We start from the raw sequence: 24,250 nt of genomic DNA, 5'->3' as shown, positions 1-24,250 counted from the left end.
GACCCTGACTCCAACAGACCTCAAAATGCCTGAGCATTCCCTTTTCCCTAGTGAAAAGTTATTTAAGTAAATGACTGCAGGATCCTTTGGAGAAGGGCTAGAGGAACCATTAACACATAAAGAACCTAGATATTCTTTCTCCTAGGAATTTGCCCACCACTTCAATAATGGTTTCCAGAGCTGAAAACTGGATCAGATCCCAAAACTGGACTAGGGATCATGACTTGTCTTATGAAGACTCTATTTTTAAAAGCAGTTTTAGGTTAACAGCAAAACCAAGCAGAAAGTAGAGAGTTCCCATATATCCCCTGCCCCTACTCTCAGCATCCTCCACCAGAATGGGATATTTGTCACAAATGATGAACCCACACTGACACATTATCACTCAAAGTCCACAGCTTATATAAGGGCTCACTCTTGGTGTTGTACATTCTATGGATTTTGACAAATTTATAATGACATGTATCCACCATTATAATATCATTAAGAAGAGCTTCACTGCCCTAAAAATCTTCTGTGCTCTGCCTATTCATCTCTCCCTCTCTGCCAACCCTTGGCAATCACTGACCCTTTTATTGTCTTCATAGTTTTGTCTTTTCAAAACTGTCATATAGTTAGAATCATACAGTATGCAGCCTTTTCAGAAAGTCTTCTTGGACTAAGTAATACGCATTTAGGATCATGACTTTTTATTGAAGTACAACATCACAGGCTGCTAGTTATCCTTTCTTGATTTTTCTATAGCCACAAACTGAATAATACCTTGGTCAGTTACCCATCTACTTCTTCCTTTGAGATGATATTTTCTTTTCTTTTCTTTTTTTTTAAAGATTTCATCCACTTATCTGACAGATAGAGAGATCACAAGTAGGCAGAGAGGCAGAGACAGAGAGAGGAGGGAAGCAGGCTCCACACTGAACAGAGAGCCCAATGCGGGGCTTGATCCCAGGACCCTGAGATCATGACCCAAGCCAAAGGCAGAGGCTTAACACACTGAGCCACTCAGGCGCCCCTGAGATGATATTTTCTAATAACCATTTCCATTACTCTATAGGTTAGAGACTGCCCCATCATTCTTGCTGGTCATGACAATGCTACAACAGACTGGTTTAGGATGTTTAAGTACCACCAGCTGGCCTCCATCATTTCAGGGTTCTATTATATGCCCACTGCAGTCTGAACCAAGCCCTGTAACAGACTGTGCTACTGCCAGCCCTGGCCTACAAAAAAGACCTACATTGTAAATTGTGGTAATACTGGTGTTCTTCTAACCAGTGTATTTCTTATGCCTTTGATAAAAGGTGTGTCCTCTAGGTCCCATGAACCTAATTGGCTCATGGGCCTCCCAGCCAAAAATATTCATTCCAGCATCCCCACATCTGCAAGCTATTTTTTTTTATTTTATTTAAATTCAATTTAATTAACATATACTGTATTATTAGTTTTGGAGGTAGAATTCAATGATTCATCAGTTGCATACAACACCCAGTGCTCATTACTTCAAGTGCCCTCCTTAATGTCCATCACCCAGTTACCCCATCCCCACACCCATGACCCCTTCAGCAACCCTCAGGTTGTTTCCTAGAGTTCATAGTCAATAAATTCTTCAATATGCAAATTTTATTTCGGGCCTCCTTGTTCAAGCATTCTTAGAATTCAGGTCCACACTTATTCCCCTGACTCCTTCCAGCAAATATTGGTTGTAGCTCCTTTGGAGCACTGTCCCTTTCTTACTCAGAACATCCTCTGCTCTATTATGGGTCTCAGATATTAATGTCTGTTCACAGCCCACGTACAACCTAACTTAGTTATAGGCCTTTGGCAGTAGGAAGGTAGTATGGGTCCTGAGACAGACACACAATTCTACATGGATGAGAGGTCTTTATAAAGACTTCCAGTGTGAGATGGGTAGTATTAACTCTTGATAGAGATAAATGGACCATGTCTGCAGTTTCAAAGGTTCAAAGGTATATGGTAAGTCAAAATCTTGAGAGACATCCATGTAGATGTCCTCATCCCATCAGAACCTTGGACTTTCCCAACCAAAGTACTTGGCATAATAGACTTACTTTGGTTGGGCATTTAGTCATCGCTGAATTCAATCCTCTGAATATTAATTCCTAGGTTTAGACCTTGACCTTCTCTATCTTCCCCCTAGACTTTATAAGAGCTTCTTTATATGCAACCAAGAGGTCCTCTGGCTTTTACACCTGGAACCTTAGCTACTCATTATCTTTCTTTGGGTATCAGTGGCATTAAATAATAGCAATTCAATACCACTATGTTTAACATTATTATTTCTCCTCAAAGTTTCAAATGAATGATATATCACACCTGCTAATGTATTCTATCCACCAGTATAAATTCCCAGTTCAATACAGGTAAAAGTTTAGGAACTTGACCATCATCTTGTTTCAGGAGCTATCTATGCTCCACATATGACCAATGATGTGATCTGCACTGCCATCTAGATAGTGATCCAGCATTAAACCCCATATTATCACCTACTTTCTCAAACCACACCTATACCAATTAATGAAGATTGAATTTCCTGGAAGCAGAAACTAAGACAGAATTTGAGGTTAAAGATACTTACTATCAACATTTATTAAAGGAAGAGAGAGAAAGCAGGATTGTACAGAGGAAGAAATCAAACTTGGATAACTGGACCAATGTGTCAATGAGCTCTGCAGTAAGTGTTCCTTATAAGAATGTCCCTAAAAATGGCTAAATTGTTCCCACCTGGCTCAGCCACCAGATAAAGGATGCCCAAGAAATGGTGTGATGTCAGCTAAGATGGCTCTCTGCAGCTGAGGCAAACCCCAAAGGATATGAAATCTGGAGTCTGTCAGGGACTGTCACCTCTGTGCAAGACCTTCCCTGAAAGGGAATCACCATGTATAAGTAATTATTTATGGCATTACTTCCTGCTTGCTTTTTAAAGAAAAGTTTAATAGGTTACTAGCCAATTATAGTGGATTTAAGTGCTTTAAGGGCACAACCACTGAAATCTACAAGTTTACTGCCCAAAAAAGAAGATCAAAAATTTTCCATAAAATGAACAGCATTAAATTAGCTTTATTCTTATCATCACTTTAAGACACAATGCCATGTCAAGTCACTCCTCACCTGCTGAATTAAGACACAATTTTTCATGACCTGAGAACAGTGTAGAGTACAAGATTTTTATCAGATCTGTGTTCACTCTGGAGAAGTTTTGCAGTGACACCTCCGTCAACCAAGATGAGGTAGATCACCTATTCTTTTTGAGTATGAGTTTAACATGGTGGCTTCTGGCAATTTCAACTGGATTTCTTTTTCCTATGGGACTTATTTATATCACTTTTTTTTTTTACATCACTTTCTTAAATCACTATGTCTGAAACTAATGATACACTATATATTGGATAATTGAATTTAAATTAAAGAAAAGTATACGAAGAAGTCAGACTACTATACTGCTACTTCTATCTAGGAGAAAAAGCCAGGTCTGTCCAGTAACCAAAGTAGCATGGGGTTCAGTCACTTGAAGTAGACTTTCACACTCATGGCTGCAGTTTCCAAAACAAATTACTCTTCCAATAGACAAGAGCAGTGTTTCCTCACAGTGTGATTTATGAATTTCCTGCAACAGAATAACCACAAGTTCTTTAAAAAAAATGCAAATTCCCCAGGGAAGAGCAAAAAATTGTATTTTTATATTTTCATATTTTATATTTTTTCATATATCAATTTTATATATTTTCATATATTTTTATATTTTATATTTTCAACAGGCTGATTAGGTGACAATAGAGCACACAAAGTCTGAGAACCACAGATCAATAGTGTGTTCACTGCTAAGTCACAGAGTGAGCTGTTAAGCACTAATGGAAATTGATGTATACTGAGCTCTATGTGCCTGGCATTGCTGTTAGCACTTCATGTGAGTTGTCTCATTTTATCCTCACTGTAACTCCACACATGAGAGATTGTTATTACTTACATTTTACAGGTGATAAAACTGAGGGACTGGAAGATTTGAACTTAAAATATAAGAAGTTTGACCAGAATGGTATGAACTCTACTGTGAGCCAAGGAGAAAACAAAGCTCAAGACCTTACACAGGAACCTTAGGCATCTATAGTCTTCTGAAATTTCACCATTGATAGGACCTATTATTTCTGTATTTTACATAATGAAAATATTTTGACATGTATGTAACTTTTTTTTAGATTATAAGTATTAACCCATTGAATGAAAGTTGTATACAATATCTTCTAGAAGTTATAAAGCTCTCAAATAATGTGGATAATGAAGGATGGATTCCTCACAAATGTTGTCTTAACCAGTCACTTTTGAAGAGCTATCTAGCCCAATTCTGACCTGTTTCAGTTAATATAGCTATAAAATAATTAGCTCATTTCCTCTATATATGTAACTATTGCACTGTCATTGTCACACTTTTTAAAATATGACTTGTTTTCTAATGAGCTCATGATGAGTGGAAACAAGAACACAGTTCATGTCAGAATTTCATGAAAATATCCTTTTTGTTATTTATTAAAAACAATATAATAAGACTTCATCTCTAGGGGTGCCTGGGTGGCTCAGTGGGTTAAACCTCTGCCTTCTGCTCAGGTCATGATCTCAGGGTCCTGGGATTGTGCCCCACATCTGATCTCTGCCCAGCAGGGAGTCTTCTTCCCCCTCCCCCTCTGCCTGCCTCTCTGCCTACTTGTGATCTCTCTCTCTCTCTCTCTCTCTGTGTCAAATAAATAAATAAAATCTTAAAAAAAAAAAAAGACTTCACCTCTAGCATTATACTAAAAGCCACAACTCAGTATCCTTAAGAAAGTATTTTATAATTAAGAATCTCTTAATCTATAAAACTTCACTAATCATGATGATGAGGATTCCAATCAAAAGAATATTTCCAGTGTCACAGCTAACCTGCTAACTTTGTGGCTGTGTAAGACACTTTTGTTGGCTTCACATATTCAGCTCTACACTTCAATGTGATATTAATGTGATAAATAGCTCTTAATTCATTAATATTCTATTCAAATGAGTTCAATACATTCACTCCTGATTCTGATTAAAAATAAAATTCCCTTGTTCTTCAAGACTTAAATTTTTAAAAGAAAAAGTCTTAATTTTAAGACAATTTCATTTTAAAAAGGTATTTTATCCAATAAAGCACAATCATTTACATTGGAAATCTTGTGTAGAGGCTTACAGGAATAAAATTAGTTTGTTGTCAAGCATTTAAGAGAGTTGAAACTAGAGAATTTAACTTCTCTGAGTAAAGAAAGGAAGAAAACACAAACATTATGAACCCCTTATATGCTAACTGACTCTTCTGGGAGCTTTTTATATGTTATTTCAGCTAATTATCACCATGCATTTGGAAAAAGGCATTATTGGCCCCCATAATATTACCCACCATTTACATATAAGGAGACAGAGGTTCAATGAGGTTCAGTATTATGCCCCAAATCACACAGTCAATAAATGAATCAAAATTCCAGGGTCTTCCCCCCCACATACCATGTCACTTCCAGAGAAAAATGGTAGTGGCAGATTAATAAACTAATGCAATCTGATTTGCATATAAACACAGAATGGCATTGTGAAAAGTACATTATATTATAAACCAATTCTTTAAACCTAAGTATTCTAAGTATTACATTTATACACAGACACAGTCTCTACAGACTGTGAGTTGTTAATCCATGAGTTGGTTTCAAAGAATAAGCATTCTGATTTATTGTTCAGTGACAGAGGTAGATCCTGGGAGTAATCCTGGTTTTTTGCACACAGGCAATATTTCAATTAAGAAGGTTTCTCTCTCATGAGGCCATCAAAATACTTTAGTGTGTAAGAATCACAGGCCATTTGTTAACAAGGCAATTGGTGAGAGTGGGGATTGTGGGGGAAATGGATTTCTGCATTAGGAATTACCTTACAAAAAATGGAAAGTTACAAATGAAAGCTAATTCTTTTAAAGTCCTCTTATTAACATCAGACTTGATCTATACCACTGACTTTTTCCTGATCTTAGACAATGTTAAAAGGTCATGAAACAAAAGGGCAAAGTTAGAGGAGATGCATCATTCATAGAAGACAAAGTGGGGTGTGACCTTAAAGCTTATTAAAAACAAAAACAAAAACAAAACTACTTCTGACATTCTTGAGGTTCTTCTGGTTTTAGTTTTCTTTTCAACTCCTTCCCTGTGTAACCACTCACAGACACAACAGGTAGGAGATCAATTCATTCCTCATTTTTCATTTATTTAAACAGATGAATATTCTGCCTCAGGAGCCAGAACCTGCTCCCTTACATAATTGAGGTGTGTGCATGCCTGTGTGTGTGTGTGTGTGTGTGTGTGTGTGGTGCACTGCTCTGGGATATGAGAGGGGACAGGTAGAAATCCTGAGGCTCTATGGTGGAAGGCAGAGTCGACACCTCCCTTTCAAAGCTACTGTCTGGGAGAAGGGGTGGGAACTATACCAACCCATCAGCACGCCACATGTCAGTCTCACACACAGATCCTTCTCCGTCATGTTCCCTGGGAAATTTCCCCCAGATTAGGAAAAGAACCATAAGGCAAGTCTGCCTCGGAAGGCGAGTTTTTACCATTGCAGCACAAAGGACAGAGAAGCGCGCTTTCACATCTTCGCAACTCCACTCACTTGACCAGCTCTACACTTCAGCACCACGGAGAGCAGCGTCTCCTCAGCTACCACCCATGGGGAGCCAGATTCCCGGGACTCAACACCGGATTCCGGTCATCTAGAGAGGAGGGACCAGCCTGCTTATTTCTCCCTCAATGTAAGCAACTATGATGATTCTTTCATATTGATTTTTCCAGCAGACGCTGTTTTCTTGCTGAAATAGGGAATTAAACTTTTATTTATTAGCTCTTTTCCTCCTGTGCATTGCTTGGATTTTTAGATGTAAATCTGGATCTGAAATCTTTCTTATTTGTTGGGTTGGCAGAGGAATTTTTTTTTCACTTTTCCTTGGAAGTCTAAGTTTAAAAATCCATTTAAAATAGACAACTCATCCTGGTAACCCAGTCTCTTTTTGTACTAGAGTGCAGTTTTTTCTTTTATTCCTGGAAGAGAGTATATATGTGTTGTCTGTTCTCCTCCTACTTCACTACTGACAGCTTTTTAATTTGACATTTTTGTGACTATTTATCTTAACATAAATATGGGGATAGGAAGAGGAAGGCTGTTTTCTGATAAGTAGCCACCATGAAAGAACTACAGGTGGGAAGAAAGATGCTGTTGCTTTTTCTTTCCTTTTACTTGTGGAAAATATGTCCTTTAGATGTCCATTTTGACATAATGAATATGCTCTTAATAAAAAAGATGTAATCTGGGCAGGGCTTTGACACAAGCTTTGAAACTCTTAACACAGAATCTCCTATACATGTGAAGTTGTAAATTCACTTAAGTGTGACTGAATCGACTTAATCAAGATGCTGTTGCCATTAATTGTAATTTAAAGGCTTAATGAATTCAGGGTAGATTTGAAAGAGGCAATAATGATTGACCCTGTCTGGTGGCACTCAGTGAATTTTTGCCTCAGAATGCCACCTGCTGGTGGGTCCTGTTTCTGAACCACTGGATACACATCAGATTTATGAATGAATACACATTAAATCCAGAATATCCATTATGAATATGATACAAATTCACTCTCTAAGATTTTTTAAACAATGGCATTGGCTTAATTATTTAACAACTTACCAAGGTTCTACGTCACAATTACATTTCATAAAAATTTCCAAAAACACTTGCTCCTAAGCTTAGGGGCATACAGATTAGCTAACTCCTTCTGGCAGTAATTAACCCAGAAAAAATGAGAACTATGTGGAACCTCACTGAGGCTAATTTCAAATACATGTGGTATCCTGGATGAGAACTGCCAGGATTTCTTGCTCAAGGAAAGGCAATCAACATTTCTCCCCAGACAAATATTCAGCATGTTACTTTATTCAGTACTGTCATTTCACAATTTAAGAGCCTCTCTTATTTTCACAGTAGTGGATGATCATTTCAGGCTTTCCTGTTACAAAAGTTAATTTAACAGTTAAAAGGTTACACATATATATTTTACACCAAGACAAATCTTTGGGGAAAAAATATATAACTGTAAGAACTTGTCATTTCAGCTCTATCTGGAGATATACATAGTGAGATACAGACATTCAGGTTCATAACTCCTCAGTTCCAAATAAGACAAATAAGGATTAAAAAGAAAGAATAAATAAAAGAAGCACATACAAAGCACTAGTTATATTTGTATGGCTAATATATAATGTATTTTGAAAATATAGAGAATAACCTCTAAATGATATCATTTGTTGAAAAGTAAGTTGTTGATAAAATCATTTATTAGCATTCAGGAATCTAGATAATATTTTCAGTCCAAGATGTAATGGAAAAAATATAACACATTATTGTATTTGGAAAGCAGATCTCAAGCAGAATTCTTTGGAAAGTATATCTCAATATAATGTATTATAATGAGTAGCAAAAGGATATTTTTGCTATTCTCATAGGACCTGAATGGTAAGGTATATGAACTCATGTATATTCACGGGATAACCACGTGGATACTTTCCTTTTATTCGAAATGCATGTGTTGTACAAGAAAATCACTGCCACTAACTTAGGTAAGAATCTGAATGCTATAGATCCATAATTATTATGATTATATTAAACTAAGAGAGTTAATAGAATCCAATGTTACTAGCACACTTACTAGGCACTGTAACTCATAGGTACTATCTCACCTCAGCTTCAACAGAATAAGGAAGATGATACTTAAAAATTAACTGGATGCCTCTAGAAAATTTTTCAGAAGTATCCTGAAGAAGTGGAAATGCCCCAGTCACCCAAGGGACTTAATATACCCTCTGATATTAATGGTCTCCTTTAGCAACTTATAGACCATTATTTATAGTGGAGCTGCAAAATAATTTGGCCTTGGAACTTATGCCTTATTTTAAAAGTTATCAGCACAAACAGGAAATAATAATTACAGGTTCATATGGCTCCAATATTTGTAAACATTAACACCTCCCGCTTTATTGATCTTCTTTAATGACCAACCCAAATAAGTATTTAAGAACTGATTACATTATTTGACCATGCACCAAGAGTATGGGGCGCCAGATACATATGCCATATAAACAAGTAATTCCTCTGCCCTCAAGGATCCTGCACTCTAATGAAAAAAATTTACAGTCTAAAGAAATTTAGAAAAAATGGAGGAAGAAGAGGATGGCATTGGCCTATCAGCCCAAAGCATTGGCTTTGAAACCAAACAGATGAGACCCCTAATAGTGGATCTACCACTAACAAGTTATGTAGCTTTAACAAAAGTGGCTAATTTCTCTCAGCCTCATTTCATCACCTGTTAAATGGGAATGACAACAGCACCAGCAACATGTAGTAGTTTATGAGAATTTAAAATATTAATATATGTAAAGTATTCAGCATAGTGTCTGCAATGTGCTTAATGTGTACTAAATGTTAATCATTACGATTAGTCACTGAGGAAAACTGATAAGCTTATCCTATGATTTGTGTGAACTAAAACAATAATTCATATAAAGCACTTATCAGAGTGTCTGGCACATGGCAAATGTGTAATATTTGTTAGTTATTACTATTATACAGTCATTTAGAAAAATAGCTAAGCTGACTATATCAGTGGAGAGTAAAACATAAGCCAATTTATAGTCATTTACTTAAGTGTACTAGTATATAAGATTTCGATCGTTACTGTCATGGACATTTGCATAATGCTCACAGTATCCAGGACATGTCATATACATGCATTTTCACTGTGACTGAGATGCAGGGAGGATGGATTTTACTATTCTCTTATTTTGGTAAGAGAACTGAGATTTAGTCTCCTAAATCTATATTACTTGAATATTTATCACTGTTGCTCTGGACTAAAACTCAGACTGTGTACACTTGGGATAGAATGCACAGACCAGAGCTGGGTCTTCGTAGGTAACTAGACTAACTCCTGGATTTTGTTCGGTTCAACGTTCAGTTGTGGAATGTTACAGACTGAATTAGTTTCAGGCTTGGGTGATTTCCACAGAGACCTATGGTGCATGGAGCAATTTTATGAAAAAGACAACAAATGTCTCCAAAAAGACATTTTGATTAAGTGTCCTTTTCTTCATCAGTAATCAATCACAATCCCTGTCTCCAAAATGCTTAATGGTCATGCTTATTTGCAGCTGGATATAGGGTGCAGAATTTATACTTTTCATGGAACACTGACATCTGGCTTTCTTCAGACTGGCTGATGCATCTGTAAAAGCAGTTTGATAAAAATAGCAACCAAGGGATCAAGAGGGAGTTTAATAATCAGTCCTCCTCTCAAATATGGTTTTGTTTCCACTGAAACCCTTCTTCTCAATGACATCAAATGTCAATGTATGCATTTATGAAAGATGAAAAACACAGTACCTTAATGGAGATGTTTGATGAGTCTGATCACTCATTATCTCAATAATATATGCAAATAAAAAGGCATTTGCATTCAAAGTTCATTTTTAAGAAAAATATTAGAGTAAGGGCAATCAAATACTAATTGGATTTTAAGGAGACTCATTTTGCTTGTTATTGGTCCTTAAACTGGGACAATATCCCCACACTCCAGCAGAGCAACACAGCTGATTCATGAGTGTGAGTTGTGGCCATCAGCTATTGTGAGCCAAATGACTTTATCTTTTTGACATATCACCTTTTGTGGATTTTTCCCAACCCATCTGAAATGTATGGCTAAAGCCTGACTCTTCATAATGTCAAGATTATTAGTAAGGCTAAATATATTTGCAAGGATAAAAATGCTGAAATTAGGCAGCCAGGGAAAGGTTGGTAAAAGAGTACAAATTTTTAGCCATAAGATGAAGATCTAGTGTACAACGCAGTGACTATAATGATTGACAATACTGTATTACATAAACAAAATTTTCTAAGAGAGAACTTAATGTTCTCACCAAATACATACATGTGAGGCGATGAATGTGTTAATTAACTAGATGGTGGGATCCCTTCCATGACGCGTGCTTACATCAAAACACCGCAATGCATATTTTAAATATTTCAGAATTTTGTCAACCTTACCTCTACAAAGCTGAAAAAATAAATGCTTAAAAAGCATGATTAGAGGGGTATCAGGATAAGAGGGGGTCAGAGCAAATAAGAAGCCCCCAGTAAGGTAAAAGGCCCAAACCAATGTCTGAAGGAACTCACGTGGCTCCACGGTCTGCTGTAAAGTGCTTTATGATGAAAGTGACCTCACAGCACAGGATGCCCCAGTATACCCTAAGATGTATACATGACTTGAGGGCCCAGAAGGTTTCATTAAGGCCAAATTCTCCTAGGGAAAGAGCAGAACTGACAATTCTGTAAGCATCCAAATGTATCTCAAAGCTGATTTTAAAAGCTGGGAGAAAATGGCTTGTTTGTTTCTTACTACATCTAGGTGTCTGCTTTCAAGGTCATTCAGAAAAATGCATGTCAAATGGGGAGGACATTTGACAAATCCTGACAAATACTAGGCATACACATGTACTTTTTCCTAAATAAAATATAATTATTATAGAAACATCAAGATTTATATGACACTCCACTCTTGTGCAGAAATTATTTGCCCTAAGGTTTAGTGTTTCTGTTTCGCTTAAAAAATAAGAATGCTAACCCCTTGCTTTCATGTTTGTTCATTGTCTAATGAGGGAAATTATCAAACAATGTTTTAACATCCCTTAAGGTTTTAAGCTGCGATGTCTATGATATTCATACAGATTCTGAATTTAGATTGGGTACTTGCATGTTCCTGGTGAAATGTTCTCTGCTCTGACTTGGTTCAGTAGTTACTATATTTCCTTTGAATTAATATCTCCATGGATGGTTGCTATGTATTAGTTGTATGCCCTTGACCTTGGAGTTTGACCTATTCTCCCTCTTGAGCACACCTCTAATGGAAAAGTGACATGGAAACAAGCTGAAGCCCTGGCTCCTTCTAGGACAGCTGCCATCTCATTTCTGACACACCACTCAGGTACTCCTGAGTGGAAACCATCTTTTCTCAGGTTGAGTCGTAATGGCTAAATCCAGAGAGGTGCTCCAGAGAGGGGTGTCAGCCTCATCGTAGGACACACTAAGTAATCCTATCAGAAAGACGATAAGTCTTCTATGGGCTCAATTCGCCCTCTGCGTGTGTGTGTACCCAGATGACAGACCTTGAAACTGACATCATAACATCCTCTGAAACAAGGCTCTTTGGGGATACAAATGAGGTGACTGTTTAGCTTTCAACTCAGTCTCTTTCTTCCCTCTGAAAAACCTGTAATAAAATGCCTGCACCCTATTTGTTGAGTCCCTCTCCTATAGAGGTCTCTAGTGGATTCCCAATCTACAGTCTGCTTTTGGCATCAATAAGCAGCCTCTCTCCCTGGGAAGACAGCATTGTTGAGAGAAATGGGCTCAGAGAAGCTCATGGACTTGAATCCTGAGAACCTTTTCCCCAGAAATCTTTTATCCAAATGCACTTTAGAAAAGTGGATGGCAGTTTGGATCTCTTCCTAAAGGAGTGCAGAGCTCTCTGCTAGAATTTATCACCCACGGTTACATTTTGACGGAGTTATCCATAATTATTCCTTCTAATTTTCTGCAGATGAAGAAGTCATTCTGTTGAAGAGTTCAGCAGCTTCCCCCCAAAAGTGTGGGCCTCAGCCCTAGGCAAGATTAGAGCATAAGCTCTGAGCTCCAAGTCTTTTGGCTTATGCCAGACAGGGCCCCCTAAAGGAGCTAAAACTATAAAGGTTTGAGCAGGTCAAAGCGTAAAACAAGCAGAAAACCAAATAGAGCCCAGAATTTTAAAGATCACAAGATTGCCACTTTTTTGAAATCTCAAAACAATAGATTTAGTTTAAAGTCCTTCTTCTGGGATTACTTTTATATTTTTATAAATGGCTTAAGCAAAATAAGTATTTTTAATGCATGGAGATATAACCAATTAAAAAAAAGACTACTGGAAACCCAGAAAATAGTTCAAAATAAATCCCCAAGTACTTACTCTTTAGAATATATACTGTCTTTAAAAAAAAAAAAAGAATATATACTGTCTTATCAAAACGTATGCCATTCTAATTTAATGCGAGTAGGGGTAGACTAGAAAGAAAAAAAAGAATAGAAAATATGGGTAGGGCCACTGGAGAATCAGCTGTTCAAGTCTGTAGAGATTTAGGGAACAAGTGGTCAGAACTCTATATTATAATGAAAGCATCCCTGAGCCAGGGATCCATTTGAAGTCTCACTGCTAGCTGGAGATGGGGTGCCTGACTCAGTCCCAAATGACAAAATACCTTTTATTTTCTCTAGTCTGACCTTTTTAAAACCCTGGCAAACTAAAGACTAGGTTACTTACCCAAAGTTACCAAGGTGGCCAAAGGTGGAAGAGGGTCTCCTCCTCTAAGCCGTCCAACTTCAAAGCCTGTCTCTCAGTCCTACTTGTGTCAGCAATATAACCTGTAATAGGATCGATGCCAGAATTGCACAAGTAATATAGGTGAAATTATTAACTTCTCAGTATTGTGCCTGGCAGAGAATAGGTGCTTAATAGATGTTTAACCATTATTACCAAGTATTAGTATTAACCTCTACCTGCCACAATAGCAAAGAACAAGTGAAAAATAAACCCAGCTTCTAAACTAACTTGCTCTTCCACCCATACAAAAATCCAGGTTTGATCTGAGGAAGCTAGGGCTGAATTTCCTCAGTGGTCATCAGTAAGTGGCACTGTGTCCAGGCCCACTTACTGCCACACCTTGCCCTTTCAGTGTTGCTCAGCCTTCAACAGGAACAAGAAAGCAAGCACGGTCCCCAAACAGGTTCCCCATACAGCACAGCCACCGGGGACAGGACCAGATGTGGAAACAGAGGCGTGTGGCCACACCTGTGTGTTGTGGGAGGGCTGTCACAGTGAGGGAGCTCAAGGGGACAATGCACCCGAAGCAAAGAGAGCAGTATCTGCAGTGGCCAGGTCTGCAGCAGAGCTCTGGGGGAACTGGGTGTGCCAACAGGCAGGAAGATACCAACATGCCTTTCTAATACATGTCACCTCACTTAACCCTCTGATGGACCCTATGACCCACATTGTACAGGTAAATTCACAGAGAAGCAAGGTATCAAAGCCCAGAGAAATTAAGTGAGGTGCTGAACTTGGCACACACTGAGAGAAAACTCATAGTCACTGGCCTGTTTGGACTGCATTCCTACCCCACACACTCCCTATCTCCCATTACCCTCCACCTGAAGCCACATTTCAGTCTGTCACCATTCCTCCACCTGAGACGCACAGATGCTGGATAGCCTAATCAATATCCCTCTATATGAATAGGAATAGTTCAGGTTCACTAACCAGTCTTCATCTCAGCAAGCGGAGAATGGTTTCTAATAAGATTTCATAATTTCTCCTACGATCTTGCTTGTGAGATTCTTTTTCACCTTGACAACCTGGGTCTGCTCTGCCCCTGGACACCCTGCAGGCCCCTGGGAGAGTAACCAAGCATCTCTGCCTTGTACTCCCATAGGCTGGGGAGCGGCACCTTCAAAAACATGCAGCGCCGGCACATGACACTGAGGGAAAAGGGACGCCGCCAGGCCATCCGGGGTCCCGCATACATGTTCAACGAGAAGGGCACCAGCCTGACGCCCGAGGAGGAGCGCTTCCTGGACTCGGCGGAGTATGGCAACATCCCTGTTGTCAGGAAGATGCTGGAGGAGTCCAAGACCCTCAACTTCAACTGCGTGGACTACATGGGGCAAAACGCACTGCAGCTGGCTGTGGGCAACGAGCACCTGGAGGTCACGGAGCTGCTGCTCAAGAAGGAGAACCTGGCGCGGGTGGGGGACGCGCTGCTGCTGGCCATCAGCAAGGGCTATGTGCGCATCGTGGAGGCCATCCTCAACCACCCGGCCTTCGCGCAGGGCCAGCGACTGACCCTCAGCCCACTGGAGCAAGAGCTGCGCGACGACGACTTCTACGCCTACGACGAGGATGGCACACGCTTCTCCCACGACATCACACCCATCATCCTGGCAGCGCACTGCCAGGAGTATGAGATCGTGCACATCCTCCTGCTCAAGGGCGCCCGCATTGAGCGGCCACACGATTACTTCTGCAAGTGCAATGAGTGCACCGAGAAGCAGCGGAAGGACTCGTTCAGCCACTCGCGCTCCCGCATGAATGCCTACAAGGGACTGGCCAGCGCTGCCTACTTGTCTCTGTCCAGTGAAGACCCTGTCCTCACCGCGCTGGAGCTAAGCAACGAATTGGCCAGACTAGCCAACATTGAGACTGAATTCAAGGTAACTCTCCCACTCACCACTCTGCAGACAGAGGGCTCTTCCAGGTGTGTCCATTAGTCAAATGGGTTGTCTTCTGGTCTAACCCAAGGTGAGGGCCTTGGGGTCTCACCGGCCCATGGGAGGAAGGGGAGTTCCTCAACCTTGCCAGACGCAGGCCTGAAGGAAAAGCAGTCCATTAGATGAAATATTTGAAACCACCTAAATGTGAACAAGAGGTGACCTAAACACAAATCTACACAGTAATAGACAAGCAGCACATAGGCAGGATAGTGTTGTGGTTTGGAGGTAAGCGCCTCACTGGGCTCTGCCCCACGGAGCTCAGTAGTGTCTAGGACACCTGTGAATTTTTCCTAGCCCAGGTCTGGGATTTCTTGATTGTCTCACCTGAATGGTTTTGATATATCTTATCCAGCTCTCTATCCTGTCCTGGACTGTGTTGCTCCTAGATCCAGTCTCCTACCCAATGCAAGAAAGGCTTGCTGGCAGCCTTTCTCGGTTTAGCAAGCTATTACTATTGTTCTGCCCGGGGAATAAGGGAAAGGTAAATGAAAATAAAACAAAATTGTTCTTGTGTCATTGGGCTTCTTAACTCTGCAGATGGGCCCAGGGCAAAAACCCTGTAATTCCACCCTCTGAGAACACCCAGACGACCAGACTAGCCTGGGGAATGGAGACCCATCTCCAAAGTCCACCATTCAATAATGGAGTGATCCTGTGCTTTTACTATCAACTGACACTATTTAAAGGAGGAGGTGTTTAAAAACAACCATTAATATGGGTACCATTATTATCCTCCTTTTCGATGAGGGCACAGAGGTAAAGAGATATCATATAGCTAAGAAGTAGTGAAACCACTAGGCACTCAGAGCCCAGAGCCAGCTCTTAGCCATTCTGGGAGAACTGTTCATGCACTGGGCTTCTCAGGTTCATTGGTCTTTATCTGAATGATGAAAGTATGGAATACCCCCATTGCAGAAGGTGCACCTGGAAGGGCAGAAACTACAACCAGCCTCAGCATTTCTCATCCTGCTATTCAACCAGAGCCTAGGATTCCTGGGAGCATTCAAAAATGTGTCACATGCAAGGCTGACAACAGAGCTGGGAAAAGATGTTAACTACAGGAGAGAAGTTCATTGTCCTAATAAGATGTTAGGGACAAAATTAGGTGGCCAAGGATGGTTACTGATTCAGCCGAAGGAGGTCCCATGAACCATGGTGTTCAGGGAGATCTCAAAAGAGGAAACAGAATGGGACTGGGTCTTGCTGAGGCAGAGGAATTGGATCAGTGGGAAGAGAGAGGTGGGCATTTGGAGGAGGCAAATGAAGGTAAGGTCCGGAATGGCCCAGAGCAGGCAAGGGACAGCCAAGAAGCTGCATGGGACTAGAACAAAAGCTTCCTGTAGGGGCACGCAGGAGGAATGCTGCAGAGACGGTTCAGGGGCAGATCTCAGGGGGCTCTGTGTGTCAGGCTGAGCACTGTGGAAGCTATCCTGTAGGACATGAAGAGCCACTGAGATAGTGATTAGATTTGTGATTTGTGATTGTGATGAAAATGATAAAAGCTAAAGTGTTAGAAATTTACTTCACTGGTAGGTCAGCTGAATTAGAGGATTTGGCGTGTGAGGCACTGGGACACAAGGAGAGACAATTTAGATATGCATGCATGAGACCATGGAAGCCTCTCCAAAGGAATGGATCGCCCACAGCCACAGACAGAAGGGACAAGCTTACCAAAAGCTGTGGGGCACTACAGATGTGAATAGATGAAGAATCCTGGAATTAACTAATATTATTCCATCTGTTCCCCTTATCTTGGACCCATCTACTGAATTGGAACAACTTCCCCAATCCTGCATTGTTCATAGCCTCATCTAAAAAAATTGGTGGATGTAGATGAGATTACCCAAAGAGGCCCCCAAAGAATGTAGCTATTGCCTGTTCTTTCATTGTCTCTGTATAATAAACTCCATCAACCAGCAATAAGGTCAGTGAAGCCCCATGTTGGTAGAATTTTGTTTGTTCCCTCAGCTTCAGACTGAATCTTCACAGGCCATGTAAAAGTGGCTAATCCAGTATACTTAGCAATTTCTGGCCCAAGAGGGAGGGAAAAATTCCAGAAAAAAAAAAACAAAAAAAACTTTTTTTTTTTCCTGGATTCAGTTTTCTGGATAATTGCCCAATTGCCCAATTCTCTACAATCTGTGAACAGTCCAGCCTTCCTGAAAAAACGATGCTTGACTAGCATGTGGAATAATATCTGAGCCATTTGTTTCCTTTACTAAAACCAAAAGTCTGGCATATTTTAGTATATCTAATATCTAAAACTGGAAGTTTGTGGAAAGCATGATATTTTGATTTAAAAAGTAAATTATGGCAATTAGAGACAATTAAGAGCACTCCTAACATGATGACAAATGTGTTCTACAAGGCACTGCCTTACTCAGAATAAGAGCTAGCATAAATACATTTGCTGGCTATTAACATCTCCTAGTTACCTTTGTTTGAAATAATGTCTTTCACATTGTCGACAAATGGCGCATTATAAATTAACACAAGCGTTCCTTTAGAACTTTATTACTTATTCAACTATCCTTGTATGTGCATTCCTGACATTATAAATCTTCTCAGAGAAGAGAGCAGCTTAGCAAAAGACAAGTCAATTTGTAATAAAAGAATGAAGAGCAAGTGTGTGTTCTAAAATGCACTCTTTAGGAGTCTGCCCTACTTTAAAGGAACTGCGTGCTGCTGACTGTAGCCACATGTATGTGGGTGACCCATGACATCCGCTGTAAATAAAAGAGATCTGGTCCTGACTGGAGGTGTCCTATGTCATCCTCTAGATCCTCTAAGACACTTGCCCTGGGGACGGCTGCTCCTGACTAGAAAAGCTCACGCAGGGAAAGCTAGATTCAGTGGCCTAGTCTACTGTTTTTGAGTCACTATAATATATCACCAGAATAGAGTCTAGTCATTAGCAAGATCTACAGCCAATGTCCAGGCCTCCAGTAAATTATGGCTGAAGTCAGATGCCTGCCAGCAAGCCAGTATTTTTGGTTTAGAAATGATGCATCTCCTCAAAGATTCCTCTTATGCCTCTCTTATCTTCTTGGGTCTAAAAAGATATGAAAAACTCATTGTGGCCCATAAGACCTTCCTAATGCCTTGACCAGTGCTCAGTAATCTAATAAGCATTCCATAAATCCTTGATGAAGGGAATGAATGAAATCCTGAAAGCATAATCCTTTCAACTGATGAAGCAAGAGATTACTTTTATCTATGATTTAAACTCTTCCTAAATGTATGAATCTAATAGAGCTATTTGATAGACATGGTGGGATAGGAAAGCTCTACAGAAGGTTAGGAGGCGGTTAAAGGGATCAAACAAACACAAGTTAAATAACAGAAGACCAACCATTTGCTGCATTGTACAGTGCCAGTGGCCACTAAACTCCTGGACAGCAGGACCTACAAGTGACATTTTGATTAACTGGTTGATCTGAAGAGGAGGAGACAGGGACAAAGAAAGGGAAGATCAGCGTGGAATGGGTTATTCAGAGGTGTTTCATCCTGACAGAGGCTCTCTCTATATAGAGAGGCACCTGAAGTAGCATGGAAAAAAATAAGGTTGAGTTACAGCCCCTGCCACCAGGAACACAATAAGGTCTTTACACGTTTCTTGAATGAGTCCGTTTGGTTTTCTTTACTGATCAGCCTTCTGATAAAACTGCTGAGGCTCCCCTCTATTTTGCTGGCATCTTGCCAAACTCCAGGGCATCCTGTCTACTGTGTTGCTTATCTATAGAGCTGTTGTTTCAAAGGGATTACAGGTGTTGATCTTTCTTCCTACTCAGTTACACTAGTGAGAGCAGGAAGGGGTAGAGAAGCAAAGGACAATAGGAAAACAGGAAGTGAGGTTTGGGGATTTGGAAAGAAAGAGAAAACAGGGCAGGGACTGGAGGTATCCCTCTTGCTTTCTCACCTTTTGCTTAAATTTAAAGTACCCCCTGTTCCCAAGTCAAGGGACTGTGGAAGCCCTAAAAACACTTCCCTTTAGTTACTGAAGACTTGGTCATTCAGAGTAATAACAAAGCTCCAACTAAGAAGGCTTTTCATGTTGACACAACATCAGCATGGAGGCTGCTGACGGTGCAACTGATTCCAATAAGCCAGAGAGGAGAAGAGTAAGGGCAAGAAAGCTAAAGCTGTAGCTTCATCCTGCTTAAAGTGCTGATGACTTTACTGGTTGTTAATGGGTTGTGAACCCAGGTATTATGAAAAAAATAGATAATGAATTATGTATCAATGTTTGTGTTGCCATTTTAAGACCTGCAAAAAAAATTCTCTGGGCCTAAAATACCACAGATTAAAAATGCAAATAATGATAAATCAGACCAATTTGCCACCTGCTATGATCTCTAGTGAGATCCCATTGTGGAAGGTAAAGATGTTGAGATGACAGTTTGTAATCTGCTTGCAAACTTATCAAAATGGAAGAGGAGAGAGGAGGGGAAAAGGAGAAGGAATATCTTTGTATGGTGGTAGAGAGAGCTCAAAGCACATAGGAACTAGGCCATTTGGAGCCAGGGTGCTAGGAAGCCAGAAAGCTTGAGTAAAGGCCCACCCTGGGCCTGAGGAAGTACTGGAAGGCTGAATAAGCCTGCGCTCCCAGCATCCACTGGAATCTGTGTTTTGCACCTGTTTCTCATGCTTTAAATATTTTTAGGCTTTTCAAATTTTACAGACCAACACCGTCAGAAAATACATTTCCTTGAAGTTTGAAAGGCTGGCTGGTAGTATAAACAAATGCCTACTTAACATGCAAGAAATGACTTGAACATTGTTTTCTTTACCACTGGGAAAATATTTTTTAAGCTGCGAAGTCTGCAAGTCTTAAAAGCAAGTTGTTGGGTGTTTTGTTGTGTTTCGTTTTGTTTTTTTTAAGAGAACTTGGCAGAAAATTCCTCAAACCACTCACTTATGTATCAATCAATCCCAGTACCTTCAGGGATCTGACTGTGTGCCTCCAGCCCTCTGCTTGAGCATCCAAAAAGATAGAATGGAAGCAGAGGATCACAGATATCAGGGGATGAGCTGTCATGGGATGCCCCCACCTCCGGAGCACATGCAGGTCTGGTGCAGTGAGAGCATACCTGCCAGTCAACAGGTCCACACTGTGGCCAGAATCACTGGCTTCCATGTCTGAGAGCAAGATGCAGGAACTGGCTTATCTCAGGACAAGGGACAGATATGACCTCTGCCCATACTAGCTCCATCTTTTTCTATTTTCCTCCCTAAGCATCTGGAGGAGCACTTTCACCAGGGCATTCATTAATGAGTCATCATAGGAAATGAGCTAATTAACCGATGCTTCAGTGACAATTTTTCATTGGGTTACAACTAATACCTAAAGTTATGTGACTGTCTTCTTCTATGGTTTATGCCAAGAGCATCAACCTCTGAAATACAGGAAGACAGTGTACATTGGGTGACAGGAATTCAGGTGGGATAAAGGAGGCCATTTGCTTTCTGAGGACAAGGGCAGGGGAGAGGTTCCAGTGAGCGCCCAGGGCAGCCGTGCTTCGTTTCCTCAAGGCTGTGGAATGGAGAGCCAAGAGTTTGGCTCTGCACTCAGACTGACCTGGCTTCTAGTCCATTGCCATCTCCTGGCAACCATGCAATCTTGGGCATTTACTGGAAATTAGCTTTCTTATTTGGAAACTGGGGTGTTAGAATTGTAACATGTCCAATATGGAATGCCTGTCTTTCCCACTCAAATCCTGGCTCTTACCCTAATCTTTGTAAATGACAACACAATTCACCCACTTGTTCAGATGCCTCATCCCATTGAACCTCCAGAAAATCCTGGCACATATTAGGTACAAAGCGAATATTAGCTCAGCAAAGAAATAAATGAGTCAGTGAGTGAATTAATAACAATGTCCTTGTGCAGGGTGCTGGTGAGGATTATATTCTTCATCTAATTTTATATTCTTCATCTAATCGAATCCTCAACAGCACCCTGATTAGATGAAGGATCTAAAAGTCTCTACAGAGAACTTGACCCAGAGTAAGTACATAATGTTCCCCCCGAGAGCTCAGTGGGAATGAGCCCACTGGATTTTCAACATCACGATGTTCCCTCCAATGAACACAACACCTCCTCTTTCAGCACCTCCTCTACTCAGTCTTCCTGATTTCTGCTAGGCTTCCCTAGCCCCTGCCCCACCCCCTATAATCTTTCTAGAACTAGAAAAACTAGAGGCTGTACTTGTGAGCTCCATGGTTTAAAAAAGGCCAAGGGAATAGTTCCAGTTGGAAACATGCAGACCACTGACAGTGCATAAGCCTGGAGTGTTGCTAAAACACTGCTGTGAAAAGAAAAAGCATGGGCAGGAAAGACAGAGGAGCACAGGAGAAGGAGCAAGGAACTGGGCAGGCAGACCTCCTGACAAATACAGAAAGAGACTATTTTTTGAAAAACAGCTTCATGGAAAAGATTCATCACTACACACAAAAAAATGGGGGAAAAATCATTTCCTCTACAAGTTCAACTATCAGCATGAAGTATCAGAGATATGGAGAAATTGGAGACCATTCTAGAGAACATTAGTCGATGAGTAGCAGCACAAATTACCTCAAATGGAAATGATGGAAATGAAGGATTTCTCTGAAAAAAGTTACAATGCTATATAAATTAGTCATCATAGGGTATCATTAATCAAGGAGCTGCACACCCCATCACCGTGCAGGCATGTATTTTCCTAGCAGCAAATTCACAGATTCAATGTGGAAAATATATGTCAGGAGAAGATCACAGGTGGGTGGGCCCTACTCACAGAGCTCTCTGAAAACCTGACATCCCTGCGACAAACACTCGTCAAGCCTCTAGTAAGAGCAGGACTCCAGGCTGGGTGCTGGGATGAAATAATGAACCAGATTCAACAAGCTTCCTTCCTCAGGACCTGAGAGTCTAGAGGAGGGGACAGACATTATTCATACAATCATGCAAATAAATGTGGCTTTGCAAATCAGGCTGAGGGCTATGCAGTAAAAGGGCTGTTTTAACAGCTGACTTAGTGGGACAGCTGATCCTCTGTGTGTGTGCGTGTGCATGTGTGTGTCTGTGTTTAAAGGTTTCTCTAAGGAGGGGCACCTGGGAGGCTCAGGTGGGTTAAGCACCTGCCTTTGGCTCAGGTCATGATCTCAAGGTTCTGGGATGGAACCCCCGTGTCTGGCTCCCTGATCGCTGGGGAGTCTGCTTTTTCCTCTCCCTTTGCCCCTCCCCCCTGCTTGTGCACGCACACACTCAAGCTCTCTCTCCCTGATAAGTAAATAAAATCTTAAAAAATATATATATATTTCTTTAAGGAGACAATGTTCAAATGAAAGCTGAGAGTGTGGGAGAGAGAAACACCCAAAAGGGAATGGGAAGGATGGAGCGAGGCATAAAAAGTGCAGGGGAACTGTGCAGCGCAGATAGGGGAAGGAGGCCCATGGAGAGAGCAGTCAGTGGTGCCACAGGATAGGGAGAAGCAGGGGATAAGGGCATGAAAGCGCACCGCCTAGCTGTGGCCTTCCCATGTAAGAAGCTGGAGTTCATCTTCGGTAAATGAAGAGCCACCACAAGGTCTCAGCAGATGAGTGAGTGACTCATGTGTGCAGTCTAGAAACATCCGCTGCACCAGCGGAAGAAAGCACACTGGAGGGAATAAGAATTGAAGGAGCTGGAGAGCGGCTGTAGGAAGAGGGGGTCCTCCAAGGAAGGAGATGAATGGCACCCCAGTGCAGAAGAACCAGCAGATCTCAACCTGCAGGTGGCTCAGCCTGGCTGGAGCAATCCCACAGCTCCTGGCTGTTCCCAGGACAGCTTGTTCATCTGTGAGCTGCGGGGATTCTGCTTCTTCGGTCTCTGGGGCCCCCGCAGTGCTGCCCTGTGGAGCTCCCGCAATGAAGAGACACAGAGAAAGAGGCAGAAAAGAGCCAGCTCCTTCTCTTCCCCTCCACAGTAGAAGCCCTGTGGAGCCCCAGCACAGTGGGAGAGCAGTGAGGACTCCAAGGTTCCACCCCAGCATCTGCAGGTAGAGAGGGTGTGGTACAGCTCGAACTCTTCATTGCCAGCACAGATGCACTGCAAGGGGGCTTCAGAAGTGATAGCGCCAGAACAGAGAGAATTCCACTGGATTTTAATCTGTGCAGTACATCTTCCAGATTCCGAGCGAATCTTTCTCTGTTGGCTTCAGCGACCAAGTAAACAAACATTTCATTAGAGGAAAATGACTAAATCTTATCTCATATATTTTTTTTTCAACCAGAGCTCATTTTAGCATCAACAAAGGCATGAAGTCGACCTCTCCCTCTTCTTCCTCTTCTTCTAACATCCAAGGTTTGGGATGTTGAGAATACCAGAGGCAGAGGAAAGTGGGGGCAGGAGAGGCTTTCTTGGGCACTGAAAATCCTCCATGGTGAAGGCCTGGTTGAGTACAGGGGGCTGTATTAGCCCAGGCACTGCTGTCACGTGATGACATAACACAGAGAACGTATGCTCTCACTCTGCTGGAGGCCAGAGGTCCCAAATCAAGATGTTTCAGGCTCTGCTTTCTCTGAAGGCTCTAGGGTAAGATCCTTCCTTTCTGCCTGCCTGTTTCCTGGGAGATCTTTCACTTGTAGGCTTATCTCCTGTATCTCTGCCTCTGTTGTCATATAGTGATCTTCTGTGTTTCTGACTCTTCTGAGGACCAGTCATTTTGGATTAAGGGCCACTCTACTCCAATAGGATTTCATCTTTTTTTTTTTTTTTTTTAAGATTTATTTATTTGACACAGAGAGAGAGAAAGAGCACAAGTAGGCAGAGCAG

General features: G+C 41.1%; 1 protein-coding gene across 2 annotated transcripts in view; it reads left to right on the top strand.

Annotated features, from left to right (window-relative positions):
• The first annotated feature begins 6,594 nt into the window (after window positions 1-6,594).
• The window catches only part of TRPC7 (transient receptor potential cation channel subfamily C member 7), a 145,340-nt gene continuing 127,684 nt past the window's right edge, over window positions 6,595-24,250 (top strand). For both annotated transcript variants that reach the window (XM_059416603.1, XM_059416602.1), the window contains exons 1-2: window positions 6,595-6,814; window positions 14,619-15,396. In XM_059416603.1, coding sequence (XP_059272586.1) covers window positions 6,813-6,814; window positions 14,619-15,396 — 780 coding nt within the window. In that variant the 5' untranslated portion in view covers window positions 6,595-6,812. The remainder of the gene's footprint in view (window positions 6,815-14,618; window positions 15,397-24,250) is intronic.

This window comes from Mustela nigripes, chromosome 12, assembly GCF_022355385.1.
Source record: "Mustela nigripes isolate SB6536 chromosome 12, MUSNIG.SB6536, whole genome shotgun sequence".
NCBI lineage: Eukaryota > Metazoa > Chordata > Mammalia > Carnivora > Mustelidae > Mustela > Mustela nigripes.
Note: the sequence above shows the minus strand (reverse complement) of the source record. Positions and strands in the feature narration are given on the sequence as shown.